The sequence below is a fragment of the Pseudochaenichthys georgianus genome, chromosome 17 (assembly GCF_902827115.2).
Source record: "Pseudochaenichthys georgianus chromosome 17, fPseGeo1.2, whole genome shotgun sequence".
Taxonomy (NCBI): Eukaryota; Metazoa; Chordata; class Actinopteri; order Perciformes; family Channichthyidae; genus Pseudochaenichthys; species Pseudochaenichthys georgianus.
Window position 1 is genome coordinate 16,435,501 of NC_047519.1, and position 16,202 is coordinate 16,451,702.

A 16,202-nucleotide genomic window follows, 5' to 3' on the forward strand; every position below is an offset into this window, starting at 1 on the left:
TGGTTGCTGAAGAAAAGAGGGAGCAGATTGCCGGGCCGCCTTCCTATTTATACCGGAAGGAGGCCCGAGGGTGGGGCCCACCTAGCGGGTGGGCGTGGACTACAAGTGTTTCAGTGCTGCGCAGGGACGCAGAGGGATAACCCAATAGCGATAGCCTTAGAGGGCAAAGCCATATACGAAATAGAACTATCAGGGCAAGGCCAAGCAATCTCAAGGGCGGGAAACACACAAAGGCAGGAAGTGTGGAATCTGGAATGAGAGGGAAGGATTACTTTCAAAATAAAAACAGGAAGTGACAAGATCAAAAACACAAAACTAGACTAGAAAACATAACTTAACATAACATAACTGTCGAGCCACAACAGACTTGAACTAATAAACCAATGAAGAGACAACGCCTCATGTAGGTCAGAGAAGAGCCACATGGGTCGATAAAGATTTCAGTTAAATCAATGTTTAACATCAGACTGTGTTTCTGTTTCAGGATATGGAAGGATCTGGGAAGAGTGACATGCTCATTGGAACCGGAGTCAGAGGCACACAGGTAAGAGATTCCTTACAGATGCTAAAAAAATCCTAAATTAAATTATCTATTTTAAAAAAAGGCATTGTTCGGTATTAAAATGTCTTGATTCAATCTTCAAAAAGTCTTAAAAATGGGAAGACATGGGAAGTATGAATATTTGTTTATTTTGTTGCATTAGTCATTTTCTTTTTTTCTTTTTTCAGGGTCCACCTGGTATACATGGTTCAACAGGACCTAAGGTAATATATTCCTTAAAATGTATTGTCTGCTCGCTTTATGCATGCTAAGGGGATTTTGATTTTGAATAGCCAATAATATTTATCGCCTGATTCCTCTGTGAGTAGTTTTGCCCTTGCGTACACTCTGCAATGTTTTCTCTTGCGCTGGAGTTGAACAGTACCTCTTGTTTTTCCTGTAGGGTGAGGATGGAACCACAGGAGCACCAGGGCTCTCCGTCAAGGTAATTTGATTCTGAAATGGCACTGCTGCAGAAATATTTACCTTTATTCTTAGTCTTTTTATTGTTTGAGTATGATGATACAGTGAGAAATGCCATTGGAAAGCATTTGATCTATTCTATGAGAGAAACAAGTATAGTATCTAGTTGTAAGCGTCACTAAGAAGAAGTGTTGCCATGCTGTGATTTCAGGGTGAACCCGGGGACAAAGGACCAGAGGGCCGCCAGGGTCCTGCTGGACTACCAGGAGCCAGAGTAAGTAGCGGATGTTTTTACAAATGTGTTTTTTAAAGTTATAATAAGACATAATCATTACAAATCTAAATACTGTTTTGCTTTTCTGAACTTTTGTAATTTTGTGTGTTTTGGACTTCTAGTCATCAGTTAATTTTCTGAAGCCTAATTCGACAATAACAATATCTTGTTCATCCTAATACTGTCAGTCCTATATTTCATCCATATTCATTGTAAATATTGCTATATTCTAATGTTATTACAGTTTTCTTTAAATCGTTTTTTATCACTGTTTTATTTTTATGTATGCACCAAAAACTCCAAGACAAATTCCTCGTCTGTGTTAACCCACTTGGCAATACAATTGTTTCTGATTCTGATTCATAAAAGATGTCCAGGCCGTGATTAGCATTAGCTTAGCATACAAATGCAAAGTAAAGGTAAACAGCTAGCCCCCACCATTCAAGGACTGAAGAGTCAAACTGATTTAAATACATTTAAACTATCACCCTTAAGCATGATGCACTGCAGTTTGTTGATAACCCATTTATACATTTGTTTTCTTTATTTATCTTTATTCTACAAACAGGGGGCTAAAGGAGAAAAAGGAAATCTAGGATCCAAGGTAGAGTTGCTGAAAAAATAAAATGTCAAACTGGTCTAGTTTTATTTCACAATTACATTTCAATAACAGACTGATAACCGTCTGTTTTGTCTTATGAAGGGTGATCGAGGCATTGATGGACTCAGTATCCCAGGAGCCCCTGGGCCTCCTGGACCTCCTGGACCAACCATTAATCTGCCGGATGTACGCACATACACACACACACACACACACACAAACACAAACAAACACACACAAAAGGCGCGTTGACACCGCAGTACTTTTTCCTCTTTAGTTCCGATATAGTTCCAAAATGTTGCGTTCACACCAAAAAAATCCGGAACTAAAATGTGTTCATGAGAACCTTTTTACCCACTTTTCCGTCCCTGCTAGAGAGCAGGTACTTTCATGGGAGAAAAAGGTTCCTATGTCTGATTTTTTCCTATGTCACAGTTTTGTGAAGCCGCCATTGTATTTGCTGGCATTAGCATTATTAGCATTAGCCCAGCGCACAAACGGAGAGAGACTAATTTATGGCAACACAAAAGAAAACATGGGAGCGGTGGAGATGAGGAGGTGTCGGCGTTCTGGCGATTTACTCGGAAGGCTTATTATTATTATTTCTATAGAGCTTTTCTTGAACCCAAAGACGCTTTACATTTGGGAGGGAGGGTATACAAACAAACAAAACCAAAACCAAAAAGCAACAAAGAAACAAAACAAAACAGAAAAGCAGTTGGTTGAGAGGGGGGGGGGGGGGGGGGCTTATGGATACAGAGTTGAAAAGGTGGGTTTTGAGTCGGGACTGGAACAGGATGAGGGACTCAGACTCACGGAGGTCTTGGGGGAGGGAGTTCCAGAGCTTCGGGGCTGCCACAGAGAAGGCTCTATCCCCGAAGCTCCGGAGTTTGGCCTTGGGGATGGAAAGCAAACCGGCTGAGGTGGATCTGAGGGACCGGGGTGGTTGGTAGAGGATGAGGAGGTCAGTGAGGTAGGGGGAGGCCAGATGGTGGAGGGCTTTGTAAGTGAGGACCAGGAGTTTGTAATGGATGCGGTGTGAAACGGGGAGCCAGTGGAGTTCTTTGAGGACCGGGGTGATGTGATGACATGATTTGGTGTGGGTGAGCAGTCTGGCGGCTGCGTTCTGGACACGCTGGAGTCTATTGAGGGATGTAGTGCTGATGCCGTAGAGGAGTGAGTTGCAATAGTCAAGGCGGGAGGAGATGAAGGCGTGAATGAATCGCTCAGCTGCAGGGCGGGCGAGAGAGGGACGGAATTTGGCAATATTGCGGAGGTGGGGTTTTTGCTGAGGGTGGAGCCGATGGGGAGGAGTTCAGTTTTATTGCTGTTGAGTTTGAGGAAGTTGTGTTGCATCCAGGATTTTATTGCAGTCAGACAGGATTGGATGTGGGTGAGGGGGGGGGTTGTGGGGGAATTTGGTGCTGAGGTAAATCTGTGTGTCGTCAGCGTAACAGTGAAAGTCTAGCTTGTATTGACGGAGAATCTGACCAAGGGGGAGGATGTAGATGATGAAGAGGAGGGGGCCGAGTACTGAACCTTGGGGAACACCTTGGGTGACTGAAGCTGTGGCAGAGGAGTGGTTGTTGAGGGAGATGAAGTGGGATCTGCCGGAGAGGTAGGACTGGAGCCAGTCCCCAACTCCGGGGACTTCCGGCCGGGGACGGGTGGCAGTATACGCCATGAAGTTGTTTGCGGCCTGCCAGTAAACCCAAAGCAGAAGAAGTGACGTCAGCGGCTTCATTTGCCTAATCCTAAGGGACTTATTCCGGTGTGAACGCGATCTGTACTTAGTTCATGAAAACTAAAGAGTTCTGATTAACTAAGTTCTGATGAACCTTTGTGGGAAAAGTACACACTGTACTGAAAGTACCAAAAGTAGATTTTGCCATACCATTTCTGAATAATTTATATTTTATCATTGGATTAAGATGATAAAGGTTGAGCTAATTACTTAACTTCAGCTTGCGAGTTGAATCTAAAATTAAGTAACAAAATGTATTAATTTAATTATATTTTGTATGTATAATATAGAGCTGTCAGATACATATATTGGAGTAAAAAGTACAATATTTATTTTGAGATGTAACAAAATAAAAGTGTAAAGTAGTATAAAATGAAGAAATAAAATCAACTACTTCGAAATTGTATTTAAGTACAGTCTTTTTAGGAGTAAATATAATTTCTACCACTGTATAGTTATATGTACTATTTGGTGTCATCATCTTTATTTTCTATCTGCAGGGTGTTTTTCTAAACTGTTAATTGTTAACTTAATGCTATTGAACAACACATTTATTGTACCCACTTGACCCTTAGGCTCCGTTTTGAAACTATACTGGTGTAAAGTTGTTGGTGTGGTCCTTCATAAAGAACCTATTGAATAACATTTACAAATCTCTAAATGTTTTCAACATGCCCACTTTTACTTAATATGTATGTTCTGTCTACAGCTGCTGCTCAACATGACAGATGGGATCTTCAACTTCACAGATATCAGAGGACCACCAGGGCCCGTGGTGTGTAGAACTGAGCTATTTCTATCTTTAAGATGCTACCTTCTGCACAAATGTTTAAATGCTAACATAAAACAGCTGATACATTAATAGATAACAAACACACATGTGCAACATGAACAAACTACATTATTAAAGACAAGGAGATATAACTTAACCGTAACATAATTGATGCAGTCTGAAGTGCTTTGGCTGCTTTTCTGTTTGATGATGCTTTGTACTGAATGAGCATGTTGTTAGCCCAGCCTTACTTATTTTGCTTGGCTCTGTGTTAATGTTTGTGCATGTTGCTTGTTTGTTTGTTTGTTTGTTTGTTTGTTTGTTTGTGTTTCATCTGCGTGTTGCAGGGCCCTGAAGGCTTGCCTGGCAGAGCAGGATTTCCTGTAAGACCATTTTGCAACTGACTTCTGAATGTCTAAAATTAATGTCTTCATGGGTATTTTGCAATTCATAAACAAAGATGTTAAAATGATATGATAGTAATGTAATTATTTTTTTCTACCAATTTGGTTTTTGCTGTCTTTGGGCTAAACAGCGTAGGTACCCAAAGTGTTGCAAATGTTATTGCCTCAGAGGGTGGGTTTTCCTTTGAGGACACAAAGACACATAATTTAGAATACATATCAGAAGGTTTTAGCCCTTCGGTAATCAAAAAAAAAACTTGACACTTATTTTAACAACTGTACAATTCATAAAGCTTCACACCAAGGACCATACTTTAAAACGCTATCATCGTCATCACTCAACCTCCTAACTCACTCGCCACTCTTTCTTCCCTCTCCAGGGCCCCAGGGGACCAAAGGGAGACGTAGGCCCTGCAGGTGTCCAGGGGCCATTAGGGCTCAAGGTGAGAACTATACAGAATGTGGATTAAAATATGTGAGTACATATCTCAAAATGTCGAAAAGGTGTGAACATTTTATGCAGAAACATAATGGACTGGAAAACATTTTGTGTTTGTTTCTTTGCTGTAACAGGGGGAGAAAGGGGAGCCAGGGGTGACCATTGCTGCTGATGGATCCCTCATATCAACACCAAGAGCTCCGCAGGGGCCGAAAGGCCTCAAGGTACCATACAGGAGACCCCTGACCCCTATCTGTTAAAACCATACCTTACTCAGTAACTAACAGTGGTCAAAGACATAGGATGATGAAGTTGTTTTTATGCTGTAGTTGATCATGCTAGCCCTACACACTTATCCCTACAATACATATATTTGGTCTAAGTCTAACTAAACAGCACTATATCAACAGCAGTCCGTCAGCCAGTCAACACACACATTGAAAGAGGCACACTGGTGATTTGATGTCAATTTTCTACTGATTGATGCTTCAGCAGCACAGTCAATTAACAAGACATGGTAGCGTTTGTGTGGTTGTCGTAAGTCCTTAAACAAAAATGTTCAGTTTTATTTGACCTGATAATCCACACCGATTGCCTCCAATTTTCTTGCTTTTTAAAGACACTGCAACTTAACTCCTTTTTAGATCTTAATACCAAATAACTACAATGCATCTCTGCTTTTTTAGGGACCTTATGGGGGTTTGGGTTGATGGGAGTTCACTTATTCTAGAGACCTACAGTCAGCGAAACCAATGATGTAAACACAATGCCAATTCCTCATTTCACATTTTGCTGTGTTCTGCTTTGTGAATTCATAGGGTGACCGTGGTTTCTCTGGACCTGCTGGACTAATGGTGAGTTGGCAATGTATCAGGTGACACATTTTAATTAAGGACAAGCTACAGTATACACACGTCCATATATTTCTGTTATAAACTTCTGTGCTTAGTGATATATTTAATTTTTGTTTACATCACTTTGTCTGTTTGTTTCAGGGCCCGATAGGACCAAATGGACAAAAAGGAGAATATGGCTTTCCTGGTCGCCCAGTAAGTACCTTTTAATACTTGAATAAAGGAAAATGACCATTCAACCAGAAGAGTGATGTTCCCAAAGTCTTCTATACATATATAGTCTGTAAAGAGTTCTTACCTGGAGGATGTCATCAACCCATACTTTGCAGCTCAAACTGTGCACAATCTTTTTTGTGTGTGTGTGTGTTTCATAAATACTGACAAGTTTTATTTTCTGTTCACGTAGGGACGATCTGGTATGCCTGGGAGGAAAGGTGACAAAGGAGATGCTGTGGGTCTATCGGTAAGAGGAAAGGATAGAAAATATCAGATTTGTCTTGTTGTTGAATCCATAAAGCATTTGAACATTGTATACACAGATACCTATGTATTACTGAGATGGGTCAGTATCACAAATGTGATAATATTCTCTCTCTCTCTCTCTCAGGGACCTCCGGGTCCTCCGGGCCCGCCTGGACTTCCAGGAAGAGTAGTTGGGCTAAAAGGAGTAAGTTTCCAATTTGGCCTTTTTATTTCTCTAATTTGCCATTTTGCCAAGTACAAAAAATGTGTTTGATTGGTAGAAATCCACTACACTTTTTGTTATTGATGCTCCAACACCAGGTTTGGCTTCCAAAGAGCATCACCGTACCGTGAATGTGTACTTGAATTAAAGAAATTAGGACCTTGGTTCACTGGAATTTCTCTAAAAGCAATTTGAGTGTTTGTATATGTGTTTATTTGTTTGTAATCCTTTCTTTAAAGCTAATCTTTAGCACAGTATTGGACCTGACTAATTTAGTCTGTTGACGCTGCTCTTCTTTGAATTTTAAAGACAGTGTTTCCGGTGCGCCCCAGACCGCACTGCAAAATGGGACGAGTAAGTCTGAATCGGACCATCTGATTGGTCTGTTTCATTTAAAAAAAATGAGGTGGTTCTGTTGTTGTGTGGGTGTAGCAGCATGGCAGCTCTCTGGTCTGGGCTACAAACAGCACCCCATTCCTCCCCCCTTACTTTACCTCCCTTCATGTGCTCCTCTCCTTTCTCTGTCCTAATGGTCCTTAAAAGGGATAAATGTCTGAGGTTCTGGCCTAATGTCATCAGGCGTTAACATTCCTCTCATAGGAAGTTTGACATGTATTTCACTGTCTTACACATTTGTTGTTGGATGCTAATATTGGATGTTGCATGCAACAAATGTTAGATTAAAGTCCACAATCTTTGGTGCATCTTGGGTTCATTAAGATTTTTGGTGAAATCCAAAATGAAAAATGTTATTTCTGGGTTTCAAAGTGGGTCTGACTCTAAATCCTTCTTGCCTTGTCTGTCCTTTCCGGAAAGACAAGGCAAACAAAGAGGGAACTTGGTGAATGGCGTCCTTTTTGAGGTTTTTGGTGTGGTGACGGTTTCCTTCATAACTGTATGAACATTCATTTCAAAATGTTGACCTGACTGATGAGTTTATGTCATAACAGAATCATGCTGCTAAAAATATTAAATGTATTCTAGGTCTAGATACATTTAGAATCTCAATAACATTTTATTGACTGATTATTTGAATTTAAAAAGCAACAGTCATGAACAAATAAAATCTCTCACTTCCTATCATTGCCACTCTTCCTATCAAAACAAAGAGAGTTACAAAAGGTTATCTGTACATTAATTATGAAAACGACATAGTTAAAAACAGTCTCCCCTGATAAAACATGAAAAGTTCACCATCATTTATAAATGTAGAACTTTGTCATAAATAAACCTGATTTAACCCTGTTCCCTAACTTTGTTGTATCTTAACTGCCACTGCAGAGGGTTGTTTGTGCTGCTGTCCCAAGCATGCATTCCCTGATCCCTTGTGTTGTTGCCGTGTTGACAGCAAAGTTTTAACTATTGACATCAGTGTTTTGTCTTTGTTTGCTTTGATTAAGGCCTATATTTTACCACCCTAAACATTCTTTACAGATTATTGAAAAAAGTTCAAATGTCGTCACTGGTATCCTTGTTATGTTAAGGGTGTATGTTTGTGTGTGTAGCAGTCAGGTACAGCGAGAGACTCAGTCGGAGCTAAAGGAAACAAAGGAGATATAGGAATACCTGGAGAGCCAGGGACACCTGGTAAGACCTTCGCAACAGAAATCTCATTTAAAAAATATATTTTAATGGTAAATGACTACCTGAACGTGTATCACTTATGTTTCATAATTTCTCTTGTCAGCACCTGAGTTTCCAGATGGAGTTGTGGTGAGTGCTGATTCATCATACAATCTGGAGCTATGTTAGAAGACTAAATTATCATGTCATGAATATGTTCATATTAACAATGAATCTAATAAATGGGAATTGGAATCCTAGCACTGCCAAACCACAGATAATTATAACTCTACAATAATTCTCAGCATTTCTGACTATTTGAGCTTGTATTTTTATTTATGGCCATCCTCATAACTAATTTAATACACTAAAATGTGTTTTCTTATAGATTTCTATCCAACAGATATACAGGCTATTAGAAATAATGTAGGTTAAAGGAACTGGCTTTTTATATCTTGCTAACCTGGGTGAACCCTGGATTTAGATGTAATGTACGTTTGTCTCTCAGGGTGATAGAGGTGATAAGGGATACCAAGGTCAGAAGGGAGACAAGGGTGACGGCGGTCTGCCTGGTCCTCCTGGACTGCCTGGCAGGTCAGGACTTGTGGTGAGTTCTATTTGCATTAAACTGCATCCTGAAAATAATGTTCCAATAAGTTATTATTTAAGTATTGGGATAATTGGTTATAATCGATGCAGATGAACTTTGCTAATGTTGCGAGTTTACTTCCGTTGAATATATTTTAGATAAAATCTTGTTTCAAATGTTTCTGTAGGGTCCCAAAGGTGAGTCTATCGTGGGACCTCATGGACCTGTTGGTCCTGTGGGCGAGCCTGGAGCTCCTGGGTTTGGACGACCTGGCCCCCGAGGGCCCCCTGGCCCTGCTGGACCCCCAGGACCTGCATCTGGCTATGGATCAGGTATGTGTATGTAAAGGCGAGAGAAAGATGGTGACCTCGGCTTGTTTCCATCAAATGAATCATTGTCAGTTATTACAGGAGGCTGACTGTTGTTGTTGTTGTTGTATCTGTTAATGCATTTCTGACATGTCATGATCAGATGCCAGTGTCCCTGGCCCCCCCGGTCCCCAAGGCCCGACAGGATCTCCAGGAAATGCCAACGCGGTACGACACCTAAACGAGCCATTTGTGCCTTATCTATAATGAAATGTCTAAATATGGCAGGATATGATAAATGTCCAGAAAAAGGTATCTGTGTTGTAAAAAAAGAAAATAATATTGCCAGGTTTATGCTGTGATTTTGTGAATTTTCAGATGACTGTTTATAAGACAAGCAACGCTCTCGGCAGAGAGACTCATCGCGTTGCAGAGGGAACATTGGCCTATGTGTCTGAGAAAGGAGGAGAGCTGTTCATCAGAGCACGCAACGGCTGGCGCAAGATCCAGGTGTGTTATTTATAGAAATCCAGACATCTACCATGAAAGCCTTAATTAGAAGATAAAATATGTCAAAAATATCACCTGCTCATAAGGCATATAAAGTATTAAAAAAAAGCGACATAGGACAGTATAGTATGTTGAACATATCAGAAAAACTATAAAGTATGTCGAAAATATTGGAAAAAAACAACTTAAAACAACGAAAATATGTAAAAGAAACGACATGTCAGAAATTACAACAAAGTATAGTATTTTGAAAATATTTAAAAGACGATATAGAATAATATGTCGAAAATATGTTTTAAAAAAAAATACATGATATAGTTTATCGAACATATCCGAAAAAACGACATAGTATTTGACATAGTACTTACTGTACACATGGCATAAACATATACCCAGTTGGAACATACATACACAGCTACTGATAATGGTGAGCCTCATGACCAACATTTACATCCACATTGCATTTGAGTGTTGAGAAGCTAAATGGACGTAAGCAGGATGAGTGTTTGTAGTGGTTCGTAACATCAGATCAGACGAATAAATAAAGAACTATAATTTGACTTTTTTACTATTTTACAACATACTTTTTTTCTTCAAATTGTTTGGTTTCGCACTCCACTAGGAAATCAACATGGCCGCATAGCACCTAACGGCATTGTTCATGTGTGTCCGTCTTTCAGCTCGGAGAGTTGATCCAATCTGGACCCTCCTCATCAGTGACGTCTCAGTCCCTCAGCAGAACTGCAGAGAGGAGCCGCCCACACAGAATCCACAGCCAGGTAAACACACAAACACACAGCAACGCATAACAGAAGACCCACAGCAGGAAACTAAGATCCAAACAACAACAAACAATCTGATAAGACCAGCTACAAATGTGTGGAAATGCATTATTTATTATGATTCTACGAGTACTGAAACACAACTACAAAAAAAGCAATACAAAATCTGGTGATCCATTTTTGTATTCACATCTTAATTGTTTTCTATTATGTCAAGAAAACCCTGGATCATATTTCTATATTATTAGTTTTTGTAATGTTGTTCCCTTCGTATATTGAGAACATGATGCAGTGGTGCATTTTAGCCTCTTTTAGCTAAAAAGGTTATCACAACAACAACCCGTATTATAATTTCCCTGAAGAAAATAATGTAATTATCAAAAATGTTTCATATCCAGATTTAATTTAAAGTGACTTAAAGGTGGGGTAGGTAAGTTTGAGAAACCGGCTCGAGATACACTTTTTGTTATATTCCATGGAATGCTCTTAACATCCCGATAGCAATGAATATCTGAAGTGCTTTGACAAAAAATCCATAAAAAAATGTCATCTGTGGAAGCCGTAGTACTGTAAAAAGCACGACCAATCATTTTAGCCGGCCCGGCTAAAATAACTGGATGGCCTACCTGCCTGTCAGCCTTCCATCTGTGCACAAACTTATCTCGTGCCCTCATTGGTCATGTGCACGTTTGTGTGTGTTGGAGGAGGGGCTCTGTAAGGAAGTGGCAGAATTGTTCCGGTTGTGTATTTTCAAATTCTAGCGCACTCGAGCTGGTTTCTCCAAAATTACCTACCCCACCTTTAAATACATATTTATTTGATTATGTTTTTCTTTAACAGGAGCTTCAAGAGAGCAGTAGAGGATATCAGCCCAGCTATAATGTATTACCTCAGACCTTCAACGCTGTACCGGGGGTGAGTGTAACAATATGTATGCACTTACACACACCAACTGACAGTCTACCTGCTTGAACCGCCGCTGAGCTCCACATACCTACATGCATACATGTAAAACCAGTTAGTTAAAATATTTTGCCCAACACCAGCCCCACTCAGATGTGTACCAAGTATCATTTCTCCTCATATCTGTGTTTTGACTCTTTCTCAGCTCCATCTGGTGGCCCTGAACGCCCCGCTGAAGGGGGACATGCGTGGCATCCGGGGGGCCGACTTCCAGTGCTACCAGCAGGCCCGCTCCATGGGGCTGACCACCACCTACCGGGCCTTCCTGTCCTCACACCTGCAGGACCTGGCGACCATCGTGAGGAAGGCCGACCGCACTGACATGCCCGTGGTTAACCTCAGGGTGAGGACACTTTTATATATACAATTACATTTTAGCAACTATAATAGATATTGTTTTTTACCATCAACATCTTCTTTAATCTCTCATCTCTCCTTTCTTCTCAGGGTGAGGTGTTGTTCAGTAGTTGGATGTCCATCTTCTCTGGGAATGGAGGCACTTTTACCCCGTCCACACCCATCTACTCCTTCGATGGACGCGATGTGATGACTGACTCAGCATGGTGAGTGTGTTTCTGTCTGTTGTAGTAAAGTCACCAATTTTCGAGTCCGAGTCACTCTCGAGTGCCCACTCTTAGAATCCGATTCCAAGTCCGGGTCACCTAGGAAGAGTCCGAGTCGAGTACGAGTCTGAGTCATCATTACCTGTGCTCGAGTCTGTTTAGAACATTGAGTAGTCATCAGTGTGCGAGTTGGAGTCCGAGTCCATCTGTGCGCGCGTCCGAGTCAGAGTCGGAGTCTTCGTGCGCTAGAATTCCCAAGTACGTGCTCGAGCCGATAACTGCGCAAGTCCGAGTCAAGTCACGAGTCCTGGAAATTGGCACTCAAGTCCGACCCTAGACCAATTCCAGGACTCGAGTACTGCAAGTCTGGTGTGAGTAAGCAAGGAAAAGTAAGTGTGTGGAGGCTAAGGCAATCATTATCATGTTCGAGTCCGAGTCCATCAGTGCGCGCACCCGAGTCGTAGTCCGAGTCGGAGTCTTCGTGCGCTAGAATTCCCAAGTACGAGTTCGAGCCCATTACTGCACGAGTCCGATTCAAGTCACGAATCCGAATCCAGGACTCGAGTACTCCCCTCACTAACCCACCCCTTCTCCTTCCAGGCCAGAGAAGCAGGTTTGGCACGGCTCCAACACGGTGGGCATCCGCCTCACCTCCAACTACTGCGAGGCGTGGAGGACGGGAGACATGGCGGTGACGGGCCAGGCTGCTCTGCTGCAGACGGGACGCCTGCTGGGGCAGCACACGCGCTCCTGCTCCAACCACTACATCGTGCTATGCATAGAGAACACATACGTGGGGAACACACATCAAAAGAGGACCTGAAGAACACACACTCTCACACAAACACACATGCGGGCGTGCTGAAAGTGAAGAGTAGAACATGTGACTAAGTTCACATGCATTTGAATTGAAATGGGAAACACATGCAGGCACATACATGATGACATATCACTGCATATAAATGACAGACAGAAGGCACTTTTTGTGAATGCGTTCAGAAAATATACACCCACGTTGACACGCAGCAGGCGCCTAATGAAAACACACATTTGAGTTTCTTTCACTATGTTTAGGTTTGTCTTTAGTGCCAATGTTTAACCCAATATGCGTCCGTCCCAAGTTAGATTTTAATTAACTAAACTTTTTTTAATGACAGCATCACACAGGACATTGATATTAACAGTATGTGTTGTTAAAGTGAGGAATGACTCGGGATATCAGGCACTGACAAAGACTGATCTGAGCACAGCTGAATAACTGAACCATTACTGTGCAGGTTCTGTTTTAAGGAATACTTCACCCACAAACTGTCCGCTTGCATATCAGTTACTCACCCTGTTAATTAAAATTCTTGAAGAAAATAAATCTTACCTGCCTACATGGTGAACAAAGAATAAGAAAACAAAAAAAAGTCTTGATAAATGGAATTAAATGTGGGCGGCATTTAACAAAAATATTCAAGGTAACACAGGGTGAGTTACAGATGAAGAAATGGCCATTTTGTGGCTGAGGTACTCCTTTAACTAAAACATTATAATAGTTGCTTATCATTTTCAGAATTGTAGATCTTTTTTTGTATTTTCCCTACAGTTCAATACAGTCAACAAACCCCATGAATGAAAATATCAACAACAGCTGGTCCCTTTAGTTTTTAGCAAACTTCATGCGAACAAAATAGTGCATTTGTTTGGGACTATTTTCAGTGGTGGATTTACACACATTTGGCTATCTACTGTCTAATTTTTGGCAGCAGGACAGCGTAAATGGGATTGAGTTGAAATAAACTACAGTGTGTGTTCATGGTAATATAGGAACCCAGTGCAAGTTCATAATTATTAAGATCAATCAATTGTTAGTGTTGGTCTTTAAATAGGATGTGGTAACACAGAGAAAAATATAGATTTTCACCAGATTTACAGTATAAATATGATGAGCACAATGTGAACCGTTTGAGAAACATACTGCACACATGTAATGACATATTTCTTTGTGTGTGAACCTCTAATGTCAGTGACCATGTCTTCCTGTCGTATTTTAAATGTTAATTCACTGTATGAAAATGACTTCCTGCTAGCAAAGTCAACCAATCACAGCATCACTTCTTATTCATCCATTTTATTTTCAGGCCAAAAAACACTGGCTGGATTTTACCAAAAACATTTTACCACTAGGATCATCTCTATTTGTTAAAGCTGCGGATTATTAAAAAAACATTCAAGAGATTATAAAACAGCCTACGGAAGAGGATTAGAAAATGTGGGGATTTTTTGTTCTGAGAAAAAGAGTCAGAATTCTGACTTTTTTCTCAGTAAAAGAAAAATGTTTTTATTTTTTTCCCATCCCCACATTAATTTTCTTCCATCTGGCCCTGATCCTCTTCCGTAAAAGCCTAATAGGAAGTTGAGAACAAATATTCTGAAGAAAAAACTAAATTGTTTTAAAAAAATGTTTCATCGGGATGTTTAATTAAGTTAGGGTTTTTTGTTTTGTCCGCATTGTGGTTGACAGCGTAGTTGTAATACTTAATTAAGCCCACTAAAGGCAGAAGCGCATCACTACCTAATGTTCTGAACAAGTCTAAAAGCGTCAGATTAGCATAAATTAAAATACATTTCTAGCCGAATGAAAGACATGAAGGTAATGTTACATCACTTGCTGACACTATTTAAACAGTTATATTCTGAGGCCAAATGTATTCTAAAAGTGTGAGTCCCATAACAGTTTATTTAGGATTTCGAAAGATCATCCTTTTTTTACCCATTTTTAAATCCTCTCATGGCTTCCGTAGAATAAGTCATGCATTGAAATGTGTTATCCAGGCATGTTAAAACAGAAGCCTGCTAAGACTAAAATGTAGGCGAGTACACAAATAATATCAACCCCCCCCCCAGTAAAAACTTGTTGACTTACTTTGAATTGATTAGTTAATGCATTACCATTTAGCATCTCGTAATGCAAGTATTAAAGCTTGATTGTCTTTTACAAATTCAAGTCCAAAGCAGCTATTTTTTTTTCTGTTCTTTCGTCCTGCTGCTTGCAATAACTCATTCAAAACTAGTGTCAACACTATCAGAGCTTTAGCGTTAGTATTAGAGTCAAAATCATCAATGTGTGATTTTTGTATTCATTTATACAGTAGCAGGACACAGTGGGAAAATCTTGCGAGTTCACTTTCAGATTTTTATGAAGCTGGAACATGTGTATATTATATATATGTGTGTATTGTTATTGTTGTCTTAATGTCTTTGTTTTTTACTCTGTAGAAGTAGGTTTTGTATGACGCACACTAAATGAAGTATTTCTCCCACCAAGCTTTAGATGTAGTTCAAGAGTTTTGCCTGTAAAGATGAAAGTGTTTGATATGAAATGAAAAGTCGTTTTACTGATTTCTGATTACAGTGCAAACAAAACTTGAGTTTCTGAGGAAAGCTAACATTTGTACTGCCGTGCTCACTGAATAAATGTTTCTTTTTTTATGTTGTGACTCCTTCACATTTGTGTTAAGTGCCGTAATTTATTGGCCACGAGGCTGAAGTGCATGAAGCTCTCTCATTTCACTAATTCCCCTCCTCGATTCCCCTACACCTCCTAAGAGATGGGAGCGGAGGAGTCGAGGAGGGGAACCGAGGAGAGAGGAGGGGAAGCAGCAGGCGTTTAGAGAAATGAGAAATCTTCTCCTCTGAGCGGTCATTTTAAAGAGACGTCCATTAATGATGACAGGAGGCACACCCTCTGTCTGATGGACAGAGCTGTGTTCATGACGACTTTTTTTTGTGTGAAACCGCTCAATGAACTACATCTCCCATCTCACACCACACCAAGACGGCCGTCACGTTGGCACATTTCACTTCTTTCTTTCAGAATGAGGCGAAAGTATTAAAAGAGGTGAAAATCACTACAAGTCTGGGCATGTTGAGAGCTGTACATACACACAAGGGGAGTTAGTCAGTTAGTTAGAGCCAGTATGTAGGACCGGGATTCTGAGATTTGTAGTCTTTCTAGTTGCGTATTTTTCATAGTCTTATATTTCAACAGTTTTACGACAAACTGTGACTTTTTTGACATGGAAATTATTTTTTAAGATTGACAAACATCATATGTATAATTCGTGGCACAATTCAAACGAGATCGAAAGATAATCTTTCTCTCCCCATTGACTTCAATACATACTTTTTCTGAAATAAGG

The 16,202-nt window shown here is 40.4% G+C and overlaps 1 protein-coding gene across 6 annotated transcripts in view; it reads left to right on the plus strand.

Moving 5' to 3' along the window:
* The window catches only part of col15a1b (collagen, type XV, alpha 1b), an 86,171-nt gene extending 70,679 nt beyond the window's left edge, over window positions 1-15,492 (plus strand). For 3 of the 6 annotated variants that reach the window (XM_034105074.2, XM_034105069.2, XM_071206320.1), the window contains 26 exons: window positions 485-544; window positions 730-765; window positions 945-986; window positions 1,176-1,238; window positions 1,807-1,842; window positions 1,942-2,025; window positions 4,293-4,358; window positions 4,703-4,738; window positions 5,140-5,202; window positions 5,333-5,422; window positions 6,017-6,052; window positions 6,194-6,247; window positions 6,459-6,515; window positions 6,660-6,719; window positions 7,047-7,091; window positions 8,243-8,324; window positions 8,425-8,450; window positions 8,809-8,907; window positions 9,077-9,221; window positions 9,361-9,425; window positions 9,576-9,707; window positions 10,388-10,486; window positions 11,330-11,404; window positions 11,598-11,795; window positions 11,900-12,015; window positions 12,616-15,492. In XM_034105074.2, the coding sequence (XP_033960965.1) occupies window positions 485-544; window positions 730-765; window positions 945-986; window positions 1,176-1,238; window positions 1,807-1,842; window positions 1,942-2,025; window positions 4,293-4,358; window positions 4,703-4,738; window positions 5,140-5,202; window positions 5,333-5,422; window positions 6,017-6,052; window positions 6,194-6,247; window positions 6,459-6,515; window positions 6,660-6,719; window positions 7,047-7,091; window positions 8,243-8,324; window positions 8,425-8,450; window positions 8,809-8,907; window positions 9,077-9,221; window positions 9,361-9,425; window positions 9,576-9,707; window positions 10,388-10,486; window positions 11,330-11,404; window positions 11,598-11,795; window positions 11,900-12,015; window positions 12,616-12,838 (2,088 nt within the window). In that variant the 3' untranslated portion in view covers window positions 12,839-15,492. The remainder of the gene's footprint in view (window positions 1-484; window positions 545-729; window positions 766-944; window positions 987-1,175; window positions 1,239-1,806; window positions 1,843-1,941; window positions 2,026-4,292; window positions 4,359-4,702; window positions 4,739-5,139; window positions 5,203-5,332; window positions 5,423-6,016; window positions 6,053-6,193; window positions 6,248-6,458; window positions 6,516-6,659; window positions 6,720-7,046; window positions 7,092-8,242; window positions 8,325-8,424; window positions 8,451-8,808; window positions 8,908-9,076; window positions 9,222-9,360; window positions 9,426-9,575; window positions 9,708-10,387; window positions 10,487-11,329; window positions 11,405-11,597; window positions 11,796-11,899; window positions 12,016-12,615) is intronic. The other 3 variants (XM_034105071.2, XM_034105073.2, XM_034105070.2) reach the window with 3 other exon arrangements.
* The last annotated feature ends 710 nt before the right edge of the window (window positions 15,493-16,202 follow it).